The sequence below is a fragment of the Oreochromis aureus genome, linkage group 22 (genome assembly GCF_013358895.1).
Source record: "Oreochromis aureus strain Israel breed Guangdong linkage group 22, ZZ_aureus, whole genome shotgun sequence".
NCBI classification, from domain to species: Eukaryota; Metazoa; Chordata; class Actinopteri; order Cichliformes; family Cichlidae; genus Oreochromis; species Oreochromis aureus.
In genome coordinates this window covers 8,952,489-8,970,292 of record NC_052962.1, presented here as the reverse complement: position 1 = coordinate 8,970,292, position 17,804 = coordinate 8,952,489, and the positions used below count along the sequence as shown (strand labels likewise).

At 42.6% G+C, this 17,804-nt stretch overlaps 1 protein-coding gene and 1 long non-coding RNA gene across 2 annotated transcripts in view; one reads left to right on the top strand and one right to left on the bottom strand.

Annotated features, from left to right (window-relative positions):
• LOC120435521 overlaps positions 1 to 498 on the bottom strand; it is a 33,728-nt gene extending 33,230 nt beyond the window's left edge. The window contains exon 1 of the long non-coding RNA XR_005609785.1: positions 375 to 498. This is a non-coding gene — a long non-coding RNA (uncharacterized LOC120435521). The remainder of the gene's footprint in view (positions 1 to 374) is intronic.
• Positions 499 to 543: 45 nt separating this feature from the next.
• Positions 544 to 14,252, top strand: LOC116315953 (CMP-N-acetylneuraminate-beta-galactosamide-alpha-2,3-sialyltransferase 1-like). Its single transcript, XM_031734403.2, has 7 exons — positions 544 to 657; positions 965 to 1,226; positions 1,315 to 1,511; positions 1,602 to 1,781; positions 4,347 to 4,392; positions 4,479 to 4,598; positions 12,720 to 14,252. Exons 2-7 carry the CDS (start codon positions 972 to 974, stop codon positions 12,897 to 12,899), a joined length of 978 nt encoding a protein of 325 aa, XP_031590263.2. The 5' UTR covers positions 544 to 657; positions 965 to 971; the 3' UTR covers positions 12,900 to 14,252.
• Positions 14,253 to 17,804: the final 3,552 nt, after the last annotated feature.

Genomic DNA, 17,804 nt, shown 5'->3' with positions numbered 1-17,804 from the left:
TTAGAATACGATTCATAACTGGGAAAAAACATAAACGTAATAAGTGACAGAAGCCCAGCTAATTTGCAGAGATCTTCATCACGTGGAATAATATTTAACATGACTTTTTGTTTTTTCCCAGGGAAGAGTGAACGGGAAAGCACCCACACGCGCGCGCGTCTGCTTCGGCGTTTTTATGATAATTTATATTGTATAATCGTTTATTAATCTTTCTGTATTGTCTCAGTGAATAAAATGGATATAAACAGAGCTCATTTGGTGGTTATTTACACCTTGAAACCCGTTAGGATTCTCCACATAAGCGAAAACAGTCAAGGAGGGATTTTCTGGCTTTGTTCTAATCTGCAGACTATGAAGTCTTCCACAAATCTTACCGTTCAACTTTGTCCTGATGTGAAAAACATATCCTTCATAAAATGGGTGAAGCGGTTTCCAAAGGCGAACATGGGTACATGAGGAAACCCGCACAAACCACACCTCTCTACACCTTTGTCAGAGACGAAGGTGTCGCGTTCTCGGGTAGCAAACGCGTATTGATGTCATGTTTGTTACCTGTGAGTGAAATGGTGAAAAGACTGTCACCGATAGTGAGTCTACGCAACGTTTGTACGTGTAATTCATAAAACTAGACTGGAAAGGGATTCCCTCGCAGATCAGGTAAGTCATAAAAAAGGTATCATATTTTAACAGCTTAATCTTCACTGATATTATTTTCTTTATTTTCTTATGAGTGAATACAAATATTACTACAAAAAAACGTCATAGCCAAATCTTTACTATTCTGAAAATGACCATGACTTATTTATTTATTCGTTTATTTTTAATGGCTTTGTATAAGTGTTAATTAAGCTAAGACTTATGCTTGCAGGACTGTATGTTCCTTTTGCACAATATAGATATTATATAAGCATTATATGACGTCTTTTCTTATTGTGAGCTTAACTTGTGTGTACTCTGTCTGCAGATTTGTAATGTTTCCTGGTCACACATCTAGAATGATTTCAAAATTGAAGATGCTTGTTTTACTGCTGTGTTTCACTGGCATTGGTGTGTATTTCAAAATGGGCTACCACTTCACTTATTATGCTATGAACCAAAAGCCGTGTGCTTGTAAAAAATGCTTATCTGAAGATAAGCAGTTGCTTCTGGATCAATCGAACAGAAGCATTCAACCATTTTTGACTCCAGACTTCAGCATCTTGGAGAATGAATTCAACTGGTGGAAGGTAAGTAGTCACCCGGAAAGGGTAACATTTTTACACCCCCTCCAGCTCATTTGGTCTAACAACAAAGTTTATTTGATATGTCTGTCAGCGCTTGCAGACTGAAAGCCGTAGCTTTGGAGTTTATGAAACAACGGTGGCCAACTTCTTTAAAATCTTCCCACGGAATCCAGATGTTATACAACCCAAACCTGACCACTGCAGGACTTGTGCAGTGGTAGGTAATTCTGGTAATCTAAGGAGATCACATTATGGACCGCTGATAGATTTACATGAAGTTGTCATAAGGTACTTTCTCAGTCTTCTTTAACCATTTAAGTTCCTTGCTTACGGAAAAGATCCGAACTGATGTGATATATATCCCTTTGTGCTGTTTAGAATGAACACTGGTATTACCAGAGGCTTTGAAAAAGATGTTGGTAACAAGACAACTCATCGTGTCATGTATCCAGAGAGTGCTGTGGATGTGGATGACAACACTCATTTTGTGCTGTTTCCTTTTAAGATACAGGACTTTGAGTGGCTCATTAATGCCTCTACAACAGGTTTTACTGGAAGGTGAGTTGCATGCAAGTTATTTGTTTTATTGTGCATGCATTCAATGTTATATTAGCCAGGCTATCATGAAAGAAATATTCATAGTACTGAGATAACATGTTTGTATATAAAAAAGACAGCTATGAATGATTAAAGATATTTGTATACACAAGAAATTATGTTTGTCTCCATTACTACTTTACCACAAAAAAATTGTGAGTCCTGAAATATATCAGACTTTACTGTTCAAACAAGATCAATCAAAGCCTTGCTGACCTTAGGTGCACATTGCACATGTCCCAACAGTCATGCAAGACTGCAATTCCACATTGGCAGGTTGATCTTCACTTAAAGCTCTGTAGCAGGTGTATGTCCAGATTGTTAAAGCTATCTATCATGTTGCAGAATAAACAAACCAAAGCAAGACAAAACAAATCATGTTCGTAAAAAATAAAAATAATCTGCAGCTACAAATTTATTATAATGAACCATTTTTTAATCAGTGATGATGATTAAATATGAGTCCTCATATCATACTTTTACTTTAATTAATTTAAGGATGCCCTTGAAGAATTCTGAAATTTGAAAGAAAAGACTAAATATTTGTTTGGAACAGTCATTCAATGCAAAAACATATTTAGGCAGTTGTGACTTACTTTTCATATACTGACATTTGTATTTAGTCATATTTGGGCTCGAAAATTATGCTTTCTAATTTTGCTAATTTTGTTTCAGATAAAATATTCCTCTGAGCTTGCACGCCTTTGTTCTTGGTCCCCCCAATGCCACCCCATTTAAAAAAAATGCTTCTGCTATGAATATTTACAGTCAACATACAGCACCCTCTTCTGTGACTTCTGTGCCAGTTGCTAGGACCTCCTGTGCCTGCCCCTAAACAAAGCATCCCAGGAAATTTACACTTCTCTAGCTTGTCTTGCAGCACAACATTTACATGATGCAAAAATCCAGTGTGTATGCAGATTAAAAGTATTGGCTGATTGATATCCCAGAGAAAAGGTAAATTCCAGTCTCAAACTATGAATTTGGCGTTTTTTTTTTTTTCCAACAAAACAAACATTATACACTCAAACGTTTTTATACCCAATGTGTGTATATATATATATATATATATATATATACACACATACATTAGGGGTGCAACGATACACAAAATTCATGGTTCGGTTCGGTTCGATACTTTGGTGTCACGGTTCGATATTTTTTCGATACAAAAAAATGTTCATGCTTCTTTAATTTGTCATTTATTAAAATTATAAATATATATTTTAACTCAAAAGTACAGTTTTTAAATTTAATATTGCTGAAACAACAAAATAATAATAATAATAAATAAAAAAATCCATCTGATCGAGAAATCACTCCTCTTTGGAAAAGAGAGTTTATTACAGAGAAATGGCTCTTTCCAAAATAAAAGCTATACTATATGCTTCTTCTGGGGTATATTCTCAGCAGCATATTAAACATATCAGGTCCCCATAAGGAGAATCATGTGCTAACGGCTGTCTAAATGACTCGGGTAAAGTTTGTAGCATGCGTGCTTGTTGTTTTTGTCTGCTTCCACTTGTCTTTGCACTAGGATGATGTCGGCGTAAATGTGCAGTCATATTCGTTGTGTTCCCACTAGAGCTGTCTGCGTTAATCTCGTTAAAATGACATTGGCGCCATAACACCACAAATCTCCGTTAACGAGTTACCGGGGATCGCCCCGTGTGTGGGGCTGGACGGCGTCAACACATTAACGAGCTAACTGCCCTAACGCAGTAGTTCCCACAAATTGAGCATTGCCTAGCACATCCGACACACTGTTTTATTTTTGTCCATGACACGCTTACCGTCATGCTTCACATGAAAACCAAGATAGTTTCAAACGCCAGATCTGAATGAGGGTGGGGGAGGCTCAGTTTGGGGTAGCATTGAGGGAGTTGCCATGTTGCAACGAGCTTAGCTTCTGTCTCGCTAGCTTGCGCTGCACTCAGTGGATCTGCACTCGACAGTGCAGCCTAGGTGGAGTAGTCGAACGCAGATCCACTGAGCGCTCAACACAAACAACATCGTCAGAAGAAAAGTTGATAAAATAAAAAAAAAAAAATTGTATTGTTCGATACATATGCGTACCGAACCGAAAGCACTGTATCGAACGGTTCAATATGGATACGAGTATTGTTGCACCCCTAATACACACACACACACACACACACATATATGTATATATATGTATATATATATATATGTATATGTGTGTGTGTGTATATGTAAGTAGAATTAAATGACATTAACAGATTTTTATCAGAAGTCTAGGCAAGTTAAAATAAACACAGATGGTACTAGATTAATGAATAAACACCAAATGTAACTAACAATATACTAGTTATGTCACAAGGAAACAAATTCCAGTGAGGTTGAAATAAAATCATTCAAGCATTGTTCAGAAAAGAAATCACATGTCTGCAGCTTTTCTCTTGCATGTGAAGCACACATGTAAGTTTACTTATAAAAACAAATCTCTTGATTAGCTTTATTTTTGTTTAAACATGTTTTTTTCCCAAATGTTGCTGTTTCCAACAGGTCTTATATGCCAGTGCCTTCAAAGATCAAAGCTAATAAGGATTTGGTGAGTAACTTCAGTGATGAAGCTACCTGGTGGCAATGGCAAATGTTAATAAAATACGTTTAAAGGCTCATTTTGATTTATAACAGGTCATGGTGGTAAATCCAGCTTTTATGAAATATGTTCATGACGTTTGGCTGGGACACAGAGGACTTTATCCATCCACTGGCTTTATGGCTTTGATTCTTGCACTGCACATTTGTGATGAGGTAAGCTCATTCCCTTGAGAGGTCCACAAAGTTTTTAGTTTCTGAAGTGCTACAAGTACACAATAAAATGTGTTTATCATTATTTTACAAGCTGGCTCATGTGAGTCTTTGCCAATCTGTTCTACTTTTATATCTTTCCCTCTTAGATATATGTAAATCTATAAATGTCCACACACAGTGTTTTCTGGGAGAAAGTGACACAAATCCTTATTATTGTTGCTGTCATAGTGAAGATGGACAGAACAATATCTGGATCATTTTGAAAAAGTCATGGAGTTTCCATTCAATGCTTTTGAGTAAAGTAAGTTTATTGCAGGCAAGGCAGTGACAACCAAGTCTTTTCCAGGAATGGTACCAGTGCATGTTAAGGTTGGCTGTGTGGCAGGCTGGCAAGGAGGAGTGGTGGACCCAAAATGCAGGCACTCAGGCATGAGGTTTAAACACAAAGAACTCAGCTTTATTTGCTGGCAGGGGAAAGTCATACAAAAAGCAAACTAAACTGGAAACTCATAACCTAAACTCACAGTGAGACACAGGGAGATCCACACAGCATTAGGGACGACGCGACACTGACTCAAAGAAACACAGGGTTTAAGTACACTGGGAAGTAACGAGGGGAATGAGACACAGGAGGGCACAGCTGGGAGAAATCAGAACTAACGAGACAAGGAAGCAAAGCAGGACACATTCACATAAGACTCGGACCTTCAAAGTAAAACAGGAAGTAACACAGACTGAACTTACAGACACAGACTCACAGGCAAGCACTACAGAGGGAACAGAGGTGGGAACAGGGCAGACACAGACACTGACTGGACACGAGGATATAGCCGACAGGGGAGACAGCAGCTAAGGATAACACAGAGACATAAACCATCAGACAGAACTTCAAAGAAACCAAAGACTAGAAATGATAAATATAATAAACTCAAAACCCTGGGTCAACGACCCAGGCATCCTAACAGTACCCCGCCCTAAAGGGCTGGCTCCCAGACAGCCCAAACCTAAACACCAAAACAAAAAACAACCCAACCAGGGCGGGCGGTGGGGGAAACAGGACGGAGGGCTCGAAACAAACCAAACAAGGAGCCAGAAACAAAAAAGGTGGAAACACCGGAGCCCAGAAAGCAACATAACAAAACATAGGCGCACGACAGGCGCAGGCGGCCAGGAAAAACAGGTCACACAAAGTTCAGGGGGCCGGCCCGGAGGATGACGACCCAAGAGTCCAGAAAAAAGTTCAGGAGGCCGGCCGCGCGGGAGGCACCGGCGGCGACGGAGCAGGTCAGGAGGCCGGCCGGGCGGGAGGCACCGGCGGCGACGGAGCAGGTCAGGAGGCCATCCACGACGGCGAGGATGCCCAATCATCGGCCCGGAAGGAGGCCGTCCACGACGGCGAGGACGCCCAATCATCGGCTTGGAAAGTGGCCAGAAAGGACGAGCAGGCCGGACAGGACGTGCAGGACGAGCAGGCCGGACAGGACGAGCAGGACCAGGACGTGTAATCAGAGGCCTGGAAGGAGGCCGGCGCTGTAGAGGCGCAGGATGTGGTCCGGATGTCGGCGTGGCCGAGGCAGGACCAAGCGAAGCTGTAGCCGAGGTCAGACCGGGCGAAGGCGAAGACTCGGAGGCCGGACCGGGCGAGGGTGACGCTGCAGGCGACGCTGAAGCTGGACCAGACGACGGCGGAGCTGAAGCCGTAGCTGGACCAGGTGAGGACGAAGCTGCAGGTGACGGCGTGGGAGCCGCAGGTGGTGGCACTGCAGGCGACGGCGTGGGAGCCGCAGGTGGTGGCGATGAAGGCTGGACGGGCCCTTCGGACCCTCCAGCGGAGGCAGAAGACTGGACGGGCCCCTCGGACCCTCCAGCGGGAACAGAAGGCTGGACGGGCCCCTCGGACCCTCCAGCGGAGGCAGAAGGCTGGTGCGGTTCTCCAGAACCCCCAGCGGGAACAGAAGGCTGGACGGGCCCCTCAGACCCTCCAGCAGAGACGAACAAAGGCTGGAGCGGTCCCTCGGACCCTCCAGCGGGAATAAACGGCTGAGTAAACGATTGAGGTGAGAACTGAGCAGGTGACTGAGCTGATAGGTGAGCTAATGTTCGAGCTATGGATAGAAGTTTAAGTTCTATTGACTGTTGTAACGATGGTAGTAATGGTGGGTTAGGTGGTGGATTAGCAGTAAGCTGAGCTAGTTCCCCTGAGCCTCCAGAACCTGAAGAAAATCGCTGGACGGGCTCACCTGAGCCTCCAGCGAGGTCAGAAACAGGTGCAGGTACCTGCCGGATACCGGCCTCTCCCACCCGAGGAGAAGGTACGGGTGCCGCGACAGGCACCGGAGCAGGGACCAGCTGGACCTCAGCCTCCCTCACCTGAAGCACTGAAACAGGTGCAGGGGAATGCTGGGCCCGAGCCGCCCTGGGAGCAGGAACGCAACTGGGCGAAGGAGCAGGGTCAGAAAACACAGAATCCTTTAAAATGTTTTTTAGCTTCCTACCACCACCATGTGTAATAGTCTTAACAGTCTCAGTTTTAGCAGTGTTCATATGATTGTCTTTTTCCAGCTTAGAGGGAGCAGAATGAAAACAGTCATTATAACTCACCACGGGGAGGGGCTCAGCAGAGACGGAGTGGCGACTGCGTGAACGTCGCTTTCTCCGGGAAGTGGGAGGTGGCAAACTGGGCTGCGAATCCTCCAAAAGACCGGGCTGCGACGAGGAAGCAGAGAGTTTGTGAAGCTCAGAACATGGCAGACCCAAAAACAGAGCGAAGGATTGCAGCGGAGTGAGTCTAACGTCCGGCGTCACGTAATCCCTCTTCCTCCGCCGCTTAACCTTCTTGTCGGACTGGTAATCCAGGGGTGGAGGCGGAGGAGTAGCGACTGGAGAGAATGAGCACGTGCTCAATCTGATCGCCCGAGGCATAGGCGCCGGCTCGGCCGTGGCCATGGCAGTTTGGAGGCTGCGGGGCCCTCCGAAAGCCAAACGAGACCCATAGAAGGGTGACTGGAGCTCCTGGGCATGCTTAGCTTCCTGCCTCACGCTCTCCTTGAGGAAGGCAGAAACTGCGGGTCGCCGATACCAAACGGAGTCTGCTGGGTCCATAGTATGGTCGCGTCGTTCTGTTAAGGTTGGCTGTGTGGCAGGCTGGCAAGGAGGAGTGGTGGACCCAAAATGCAGGCACTCAGACATGAGGTTTAAACACAAAGAACTCAGCTTTATTTGCTGGCAGGGGAAAGTCATACAAAAAGCAAACTAAACTGGAAACTCATAACCTAAACTCACAGTGAGACACAGGGAGATCCACACAGCATTAGGGACAACGCGACACTGACTCAAAGAAACACAGGGTTTAAGTACACTGGGAAGTAACGAGGGGAATGAGACACAGAAGGAGGGCACAGCTGGGAGAAATCAGAACTAACGAGACAAGGAAGCAAAGCAGGACACATTCACATAAGACTCGGACCTTCAAAGTAAAACAGGAAGTAACACAGACTGAACTTACAGACACAGACTCACAGGCAAGCACTACAGAGGGAACAGAGGTGGGAACAGGGCAGACACAGACACTGACTGGACACGAGGATATAGCCGACAGGGGAGACAGCAGCTAAGGATAACACAGAGACATAAACCATCAGACAGAACTTCAAAGAAACCAAAGACTAGAAATGATAAATATAATAAACTCAAAACCCTGGGTCAACGACCCAGGCATCCTAACAGTGCATGGCCAAAACAGGAGAGCAGGCAAGTAATCCATGCCTGTATCTCAGTGCTTTCAGGCTGTCCGAATGCAGTTCTGTCCTGTCAGTTATCCTCAAAGCAGTAGGCATGTAAACATAATTTAATTTGATATATATAGCGCCAAATCACAACAACAGTTGCCTCAATACAATCTATATTGTAAGGTGTAGACCCTACAATAATACAGAGAAAACCCCAACAATCATATGACCCCCTATGAGGAAGTGCTTTGGGGATAGTGGGAAGAAAAAACTTTTAACCGGAAGAATCCTGAGGCAGAACCAGGCATAGGGAGGGAGAGCCATCTGCTGTGACCGCTTAGGGGTGACTGGAGGGAGACAGGACAAAAGACATGCTATTGAAGAGAGGAGATGAAGATAAGTTGAGCACAAAGCAACTTTCTCAAACCATCAATGGCTGCTGGGCAGCCCTCCAAGCTGTCAAAGGGTACACCCTGCCTCTTGCTCTATGGCCAGTGTTTGCAGCCTTCAATATGTAAAGGGCCATTTTAGCTCCTTCTACTAAACAGCATATAAAAGATGTAACAGGGAGAGGCTAAATTAATACATATAGTACATGTATTAATTTAGAATAGAATAGAATAGAATAGAATAGAATTCAACTTTATTGTCATTGCACATGTCACAGGTACAGGGCAACGAAATGCAGTTTGCATCCATCCAGAAAGTGCTTTAGCCGTGATATAGATATATTACAATATATATTAGCAATAATAGAGATGTGTAAGTATATTGCAGAAATGGGTCTATTATGGTATGTTATAATGTACACAGTGTGAAGTATGTTATGAATATTCTATAACTATAAGTATGTACAGGCTGTAGTGAGTACAAGCTATGTACAGGCTATGAACAGGATATAAATATGAAATAAAAACTATACAGAAATCTGAGATATACAGTTATACAGAAATGTGAACTATGTAAGTTATAAACAGTTGTAGGATTAAAAATTATCGTATGTACAGAATGATATTTACACAGAACTATACAATAGTGGTAAAGTGCTAGTGGTTGTGGGTGTGTGTATGTTCAGTCCATGAGTTTAACGTGGGTCAGATGTCAGGAGGCAGAGTTCAGGAGTCTGACAGCTGTGGGGAAGAAGCTGTTCCGGTACCTGGTGGTCTTAGTCCGGAGGCTCCTGTAGCGCCTCCCAGAGGGCAGGAGGGTGAAGAGTCTATGTGATGGGTGACTGGGGTCTTTGATGATTTTCCCAGCCCTTTTCAGACACCGCTTCCTGTAGATGTCCTTTATGGCAGGAAGTGGTGCTCCGGCGATGCGCTGGGCAGTTTTCACGACCCTCTGCAACGCCTTCCGGTCCGAGGCAGAGCATTTCCCGTACCAGACTGTTATACAGTTGGTCAGGATGCTCTTGATGGTGCAGCGATAGAAGTTCACCAGGATGTCTGAGGACAGGTGGTTCTTCCTCAGAGTCCTCAAGAAGAAGAGGCGCTGGTGAGCCTTCTTGACCAGCTTGGAGCAGTTGGTCGTCCAGATGAGATCCTCGGAGATGTGGACTCCCAGGAACTTGAAGCTGCTCACACGCTCCACAGCCATCCCCTTAATGTGGATGCCACTAATTTGGTTACAGTTAACCCTCGATTCTAACCCTTGGCTTGCAAGCCACAGGTTACTGACCTCTGTCCTAGGGCTAACACAAAGAGACAGACAACCATTCATCCCACTAACTACATGTCTACGAACTGTGGGAGGAAGCCAGAGAGAACCCACACAGACACTTGGAAATCATGCAAATGCCACACACAAAGACCCTGGCCAGATGGTAAAGTCCAGCTCAGATCTTCTTGTTGTAAGGCAATTGCCAATTGTTTGCAGGTGTGTAATCAGCCATGGTGTGTAGTCAACGAGGGCAGAAACCCAGGAAAATGCTGATTCTGGAACACGCAAGCAAATATAAACACACACGCAGAAGGTGTGTCCAAATTCAGGGACTGCATGCTTCAAAGGTTCCATTTGTAACCTGATTATGTCATGGTCAAGATAATGAAAGCAGTCCAAATTTGAAGGCTCCTTTGAATGCAGCCCCTAGATGTGTCCTTCTTTTCCTGGATTTTACAAGATGTGTTCATCCAAGAAACGGATCCTGGCTCAGCTTACACTATCCTAAGATTCATTGTGGGTGGAAACCGCCATGAACTTCAGGTGTTCTGTGAAAATACCGGTAGTGACAGACAAAGCAAAAGATGGTTATGTTAATTGTTATGGTGGGTGCCATGAGTTTTAAAAAAAGATGAATTGTTTGAGCGTATCCAATAAGATATCAGGCTGCAGGGAGAAGCTCAGGAAAGGAGAGCAGAGAGACTGATTGTGGCAGAGCATCCCGGAATCATGCATTTACCCCAGCTGGTCTATGTATGTGTCAGTAAAGTGGGGAAAGGGCAGAAGAGTTACAACAGTTGTGGGACTAACCTGGTGGCCAGCAGTGGAGACAGCTCTTTTCAGTTGGTGAATAATGGTGACAAAGACAAGAGCTGGAGCTCTTCAGGAAACCTGGTTGGCAGCTATGGGGGTCTGAGAAGATAGTAGGTTTGACGGGAGGCCAGAAGTGGTGAAGCAGGGGCCGGTGATGATGACACAGTTAGGATGTTGAAGGAGATCCTCTGGAGGCCAGCCAAGAACTCCAGAGGATCTCTGGATGGGATCCCTCTGGAGGCTGCTATCAAAAGAGACAATCAGGAGGATAAGGGGGTGGCTGGCTGCGAAGGAGATCTCCACGATGTCATGCACAAAGCTCTCTGGTGACTTGGTTGTGTTGGTTGCCATGAGCAAACATCATAGGAAGATCTTTAGAGAGTGTTGATGAAGGTCCTCCAATGGCTTGGCAGGAGGCCTGCAGTGGAGCCATGGGCCATCATGGGACTCAGGTGAAAAAGGACCCAGGGCTGCAGCGGGGCATACAACCAACCCTGGAGGCTGAGGTTGAGACTGATATGTGAGCCCCCTCACCCTTGGGGCAGGGATGGATGAAGAGCTAGGCCAACCCTGGCCAATATCACCTCCAGAGCTGGGATTGTTGAAGGGACAGGTCGGGCCCTGGCTATGCTCACCCTTGGAGAAGGGACGGATGTAGGGTGCTTAGTGTAGTGGCCCGTAGTAGCCAGTTCAGCAACTAACTCACATCCCTGGCTACCTTCTACCACATAAAATTCATTTTTTTTTTGTGTGTGTTTACCCTGGCATCTGTAAACAGGGGTAAAGCTTGAGCTGAGGCTTTGCAGGGCACACAAAAGAGGAGCAAAGTCATTGGACATGTTTCCTCCTGCAGTGAGCTGGCCGTGACAGTGGCGATGAGTTGTTGGGCAGCACCAAGAACAGAAAGGTCTTAGTCTGCAGCTGCATCAGAGAACTGTTGGGCTGCAGAGGAAGCTAAGCACTGTCTAATTGCAGGAGAGAGGTGGAAACACTCGTTAACAGGAGAACCTATGCCAACAGCTCCTACTATCAATTGTTTCTCTGCTGGGTGACTGTGTGTGCCAGGGTTACTGTGACAACTTGAGACAGGAGCTATGGTCATGATGAAATTAAATCATCCAAGGAGGTTGACCGTATCAGCCTCTTGTAATGGCTTTGGGCTTTCTTCACAGATGAAGAGTCTCTGAAGCTGGGCTAAATCTTTCTCAGACTCTTTAAAAACAAAACGAAAGTCTACTGGGTCCATGTCTCCTGCATCCAATGAATGGCCAGATCATTCCATCATGCACAATAGTAAACCTGGACATCAACATAGAGAACAAATGTAAAAGAGAAAGTCAGTTCACATTTCAAGGCCATCTTCAAGTACATAGGCAAAGTAAGGGAGTAGGCAAGTAATCCCCGCCACATCATCTCAATACTTTCAGGCTCACAATCCAGTTCTTATGGAATCTAAGCATAGGAGACGAAGGTAAGTTCAGCACAAAAAAACTTCCCCAAACAATTCATGAATCAGAGCCAAGCTTGGATACCACATCCAGTAACCCAGCCTTAAGTAACCCAGATGTAATCAGCCCAACTGTTTGCAGGTGTGCACTCAGACATGATTTTTAGGTGTGTGATCAACAAGTGCAGAGACCCAGGAAACACTCTGCCTCTGGACAACAAACAAACATACTAACAAACACACACTCACACTGACAGAGGAGAGAGAGAGAGAAAGAAAGGCAAACTGTACCCAGATAACCCAGGGACAATTTGCTTTCCCAAGCAGCTTAACAGTTCATTTCATGTTAAGGTTTCCACCTTTGGTTTTGAGTTTGATTATAAAAGTGACATTTTGAATATTTCTGAAATGCATTTTTCCATTCATCATACATTATCTCTTTCTCATATCTTTTTTCACTTTTTTTTTTGCTAGGTTGATGTGTTTGGTTATGGAGCTGACAGTAATGGAAACTGGAGTCACTACTGGGAAATACTCAAAAACAAAAATTTAAAAACTGGAGTACATGCTGGAAAATATGAATATGACATCATCTGGCGCTTAGCTCAGCAACAAAAAATTAAGTTTTATGAGGCTGTAATGAAGACGATATGATTGAACCAGGAGCCAAAGTACTGATGTGAAGCCAAATGTATGAATTTACAACTATAATTGTCTCATATAGAGACAATTCAAACTTAAATTAAGATTTATTATGAAGAATGACTATTATTCCCTGAAGGACAAGTCATTTGATATGTGCAGTTTTGGCAGTGTCTTTCCTCATCTTAGACTTTATGCTAACTTTGAAAATAAATAGGTGCACCCAAGGAAAAGCAGTCAGTCATACATACATACATGCCGAGCATTATAAAGTAATTATTGAAGGATGGCATTATGGAAGGAGGAGCAAAGGGTAAAGAAGCAGATGACATAACACAATTCAAATTGTGTTTAAAATGGGCATTTGCATCCTTTTGCATCCACATTTTATATAGGGTTACAATAATTTAAGTTTATTGCTTTTTGTAATGACCATGGGAGAAACAAAATATTACAGCTTTTGAAATAAAATGCTTTGAAGGTATTTGATGATAGTAGCATTTAACTGCATTTAGAAATCAGATATTTGTAACTATGTTAAAAAATATCTGAAAGGGTATTTTTTTTGAAAGTTTGTTAGAATGACGTGTTTTCGTAAATGTGATTAAGTTTATGTAGGTCATAAAAAGCTGGTCAGCAGAATTGTGCACTATATTGCCAAAAGTATTAGCTCATCTGCCTTCGGACACATATCTACTTGAGTAGATACGGTTTAATATGATGTCGGCACACCCTTTGCAGCTATAAAAGCTTCAGCTCTTCTAGGAAGAATTTGGACATTCTTTAGGAGTGTGTTTATGGGAATTTTTTATGGGAATGAGAAGGGCTGATTTGCAGTTTCCAAAGTAACTCATTCCAAAGGTTGGGGTTGGGTTGACGTGAGGATTCAACTGCATGTACAAGAGCAAAACATCTGTTCCCCACAAAGCTGGGAGCATGAAATTTTCCAAAATATCTTGGTACACTGAAGCATTAAGAGTCTCTTTCACTGGAACTAAGAACTCCTGAAAAACAACCCCACACCATTATCCCCCCACCAACAAGCTTTACACTTGGGAAAATGCAGGCAGACAAGTACCACTCTTATGGCAACCACCAAAGCCAGACTCATCTATCAAATTTCCAGATAGAGAAGCATGGTTCGTCACTCTGGGGAACACGTGTCCACTGTTCTATAGCAGGGCTCTAGAGTGCGACCAAATTTTTCAATGGTGCGACTAAAAAAAATATTTGGTGACACCAGTGCGACCAACTGTTTGGGTAACAAAAAAAATCTCTGCAACTCTCCATGTGGTCAACAACAGACACACATTATGCCCCTATCGTGGACTAAACCAATCAGAGATAGTCAGGGGCGGGACCTCTCTGATTGGCCGTGGTGCAGTTGAAAGTGCAGTTGGAAGAGGGAGGTGAGTAGCTTGAATAAAGCGATATCGATTCATTAAATCCTGAATTGAGTTTTAAATATAACTGTGTTTTGCCAGAAACGCCAGATTCTCAGATTAAAGCTCACAAAACAATTTCAACAACCAGCAAACAGCAAATGAGAGCAGGTACACGGATTCCACACAAAGACGTAAACACAGAGTGGACCCGATGCATCAGAATCAGCTTTGTCTTTCTCGGCTTTCTCACCCGACGGCACGTAGACAGACACACTGTCGGAGCTCACCGATTCTGATGCGTCGGGTCCGCGCTGTGTTTACGTCTTTTTGCGCTGATTCTGAGCTGCAGGTTTTGTCTCTCTCCAACCAAAATTCACCGAGCCAGCAGCAAAAGAAGCAGCAAACTGCGCTTCACATTTGATCAATGTCTTCATGAATTCCCTCTGACTTTTGCTGTTTTGCTTCCAACACGATAAAAATCACACTTCATGCACAACTCTCTCTCTCTCTCTCTGTACTTCAAGAACAGTTTCCCGTCTCAAATTTCTGTTTTCGGCATTATTCATTCGCTTATTACCCACCAGTCTACCGTTGTTTACAGTGCTGTCGGCCGCTGTCTTTTTCTTTTTTTCACTTAAATGACCTCGGACAAGAAAGCCTAATTTCTGCTGTTCAATACTGAAGAAATTTAAACTTTTTTAAATTTTTAAGGTTATCTGCTATAAAACGCCAGACCAGAAAAATCTCCTTCATGTTTTTCTGTGTTTTATTCTCAGTTACTTTGACACAAAGGCATCTGCTGTGATGTTCACAATTCTGATGAAGTCTCACATGTATCAGTACTGATAAATGATCAGAATTATAATATTTCTGACTGTCTGAGGCTAAATTGAATCGAATCAGGACTTTGAGAACCGGAATCGAATGGATTATAGAAATCAGTGATGATACCCAGCCCTAGTGAGCAGCCTAGGCCTGACAGAAGTGGATGTAGCTGTGAGTAATAAGAAAAGATGAAAAGAACTATTGATAACTTTTTTGTTATGTTAAGGACTGATCCGTCTGAAATTCATAGCCAGCTCTGACACGGTGCCATCAATCTTTGAATGTTGAAAAAGCAGCAGTGTATCCAGAAAACACATTATATGCTGCAATAAATGCACTGCCCAAGTGTCCCCTCTCCCCACTGCCTTTTAGCAGCATGCAACACCAAACAGGACGTCAGAGGAGGCCGAGATGATGATTAAGTTTAACATTTTCTACAATATTGACAAAGCACTTTAAGCACAAGATTGTTAGTTAATAATTTAGAAATGAATATTGTCTGTATGGACTGCAATTTCCTCCCCAAAAAAGTGCACATGTAAAACTGCGGTGTTAAGCGATGCGGTTGAAAAATTTGAGTGTGCCTAACTTTTGTGCCGGTGCGCCTAACTTTTTAAAGTTAGGCGTACCAGTGCGCCCATAGCAAAAAGTTAGTCTAGAGCCCTGTATAGGCAAGTGGTGATGTGTTTTACACCACTGCAACTGATGTTTTGCATTGCACTTGGTGATGCTCGGCCATGGACCCCCATTCCATGTAGCTCTCTACGCCTTCTATCACAGTACCAGGGTGGAATTCACTGACCTGAAAGCGAATGTTCTTTCCCAAATTTATAGAAGCAGTCCACTTCATTTTATACTCCTATGGATTTTATATACTCATGTAAGTTAGGATGGATGGGTGAATTAATACTTCTGGCAATATAGTATAGGAAGACATTTGAAGGAAAATCTATGTACTGCATCCATAAATATGGAAAATACATGGATCCATACACTGTGTACATTGTGTATTGTGTTTAGCTGAAATGATCTGCTGTACTGTTCTTCACTAAAAAAAAGCTGTTTACATGAAAGGAACATTTTACATTCATAACAAAGTAAGTACTACAGAGAGTATGCCACATGTCATGCAATATTATCTTCTGGATATTTTAATATAGTCAACAAATATTTAATTTGTTGTTAAATATATATATATATATATATATATATATATATATATATATATATATATATATATATATATATATATATATATATATATATATATATATATATATATATATATATATATATATATATATATATATATATATATGTGTGTGTATATATATATAGTATAGTTTTTGAGTCATTCTTGGCAGTTTCTTTCTGAAAATTGTAGGAATGTTTAGCTTATTTTAGAGTTTAGACAAGTAGGAATGTTTAGTTTGTTTTAGAGTTTAGAAATGTGTTAAGATAGAATGTAGAATTATGGTCGAGACACTGACACTGCCCTGGATATAAATAAAGGCCTGAGTGTGTCATGAACTTAGGAGTAGATGTTAGGAGACCCTCCCCAGTTGAACTATGAAAGTAAGACAAAGAGGAGTTAATGCTGAGTGGAAATTCCCCAGAGGATACCTGTGTGGGGGTCTCAACATTTAACTTGATAACTGTGGTCTGGAGGGGAGATGGTATTTATGGCCCCTAGGAAGAGACACACACCCACAGTGTTTTAACTGATACACTCACACATCCACATGCACCCTCACTCACGTGCACGCACATACCAGGTATGCACACACAGTCACTCACAAGCACTCACATAGACACGCGGGTACGCGCACACACAGGCACTCATGTGCTCGTGCACATAGACACAGACACAGAGTTTGCAGCACACATGGGGATTTATGATGGGGTCGCTCCTATAAAGCTGGGTGGAACTAACAAAGGGGTGAAGATTGTTTCAGAGAGACACCGGCCTCGTCTTCCCTTCTAGAAGTGCATGCTTAAATGAAGATGAATAAAGATTTTGTAAAAATAACTACTGAGTTCCGGTGCCGTTTTCTGGATCCCTCGACGAATAAAGAACCGGGGTAAAAACTGATTTCGTAACAAAATCTACAGAGGTATTGCATTTTATTTTCTGTTGACAAATAAATAAATAAATACTGGACAGTTTCTCAAGCCAATGCCACAGAGAAAATAAATGTAAAAATCAAATAAAACAAAAACAAATTTTATCCTGCTCCCCAATCAATGCCATGCCGTTATACTTCAAACTTGCAGATTATGTATATCATTATCAAGTTACAGAATAGACCAAACAGAACACATGAAGTTGATTATCTTTTCTGATGTGACAGGTATTTTGAAATGCAGTATTTCAAGCAGAGCTCAAAAATTACACCAATTAATAAATCAATCAATCAATAAATGAATGTAGCAACCAACTAATCGGTCAATCAATATTTTAAAAACAATAAAGTGAAAAGGTCTTTGCCAATGTGTCCTCAGTATGAACCCAAAAACCACAATAAGGGGATGTGACAGGTAAACTGGTAATGTTTAGATTCGCAATTTGCCTTTTGAAGAAGCACTCGTATTTGGCTTTTTTTGGCTTGTTCCTGGCCAGATAACAGATAACGTAATATATAACAGTAACACAAACATGCACATGTATACAAACACATACTCATAAAACAAAAAGGCACTCAGTACT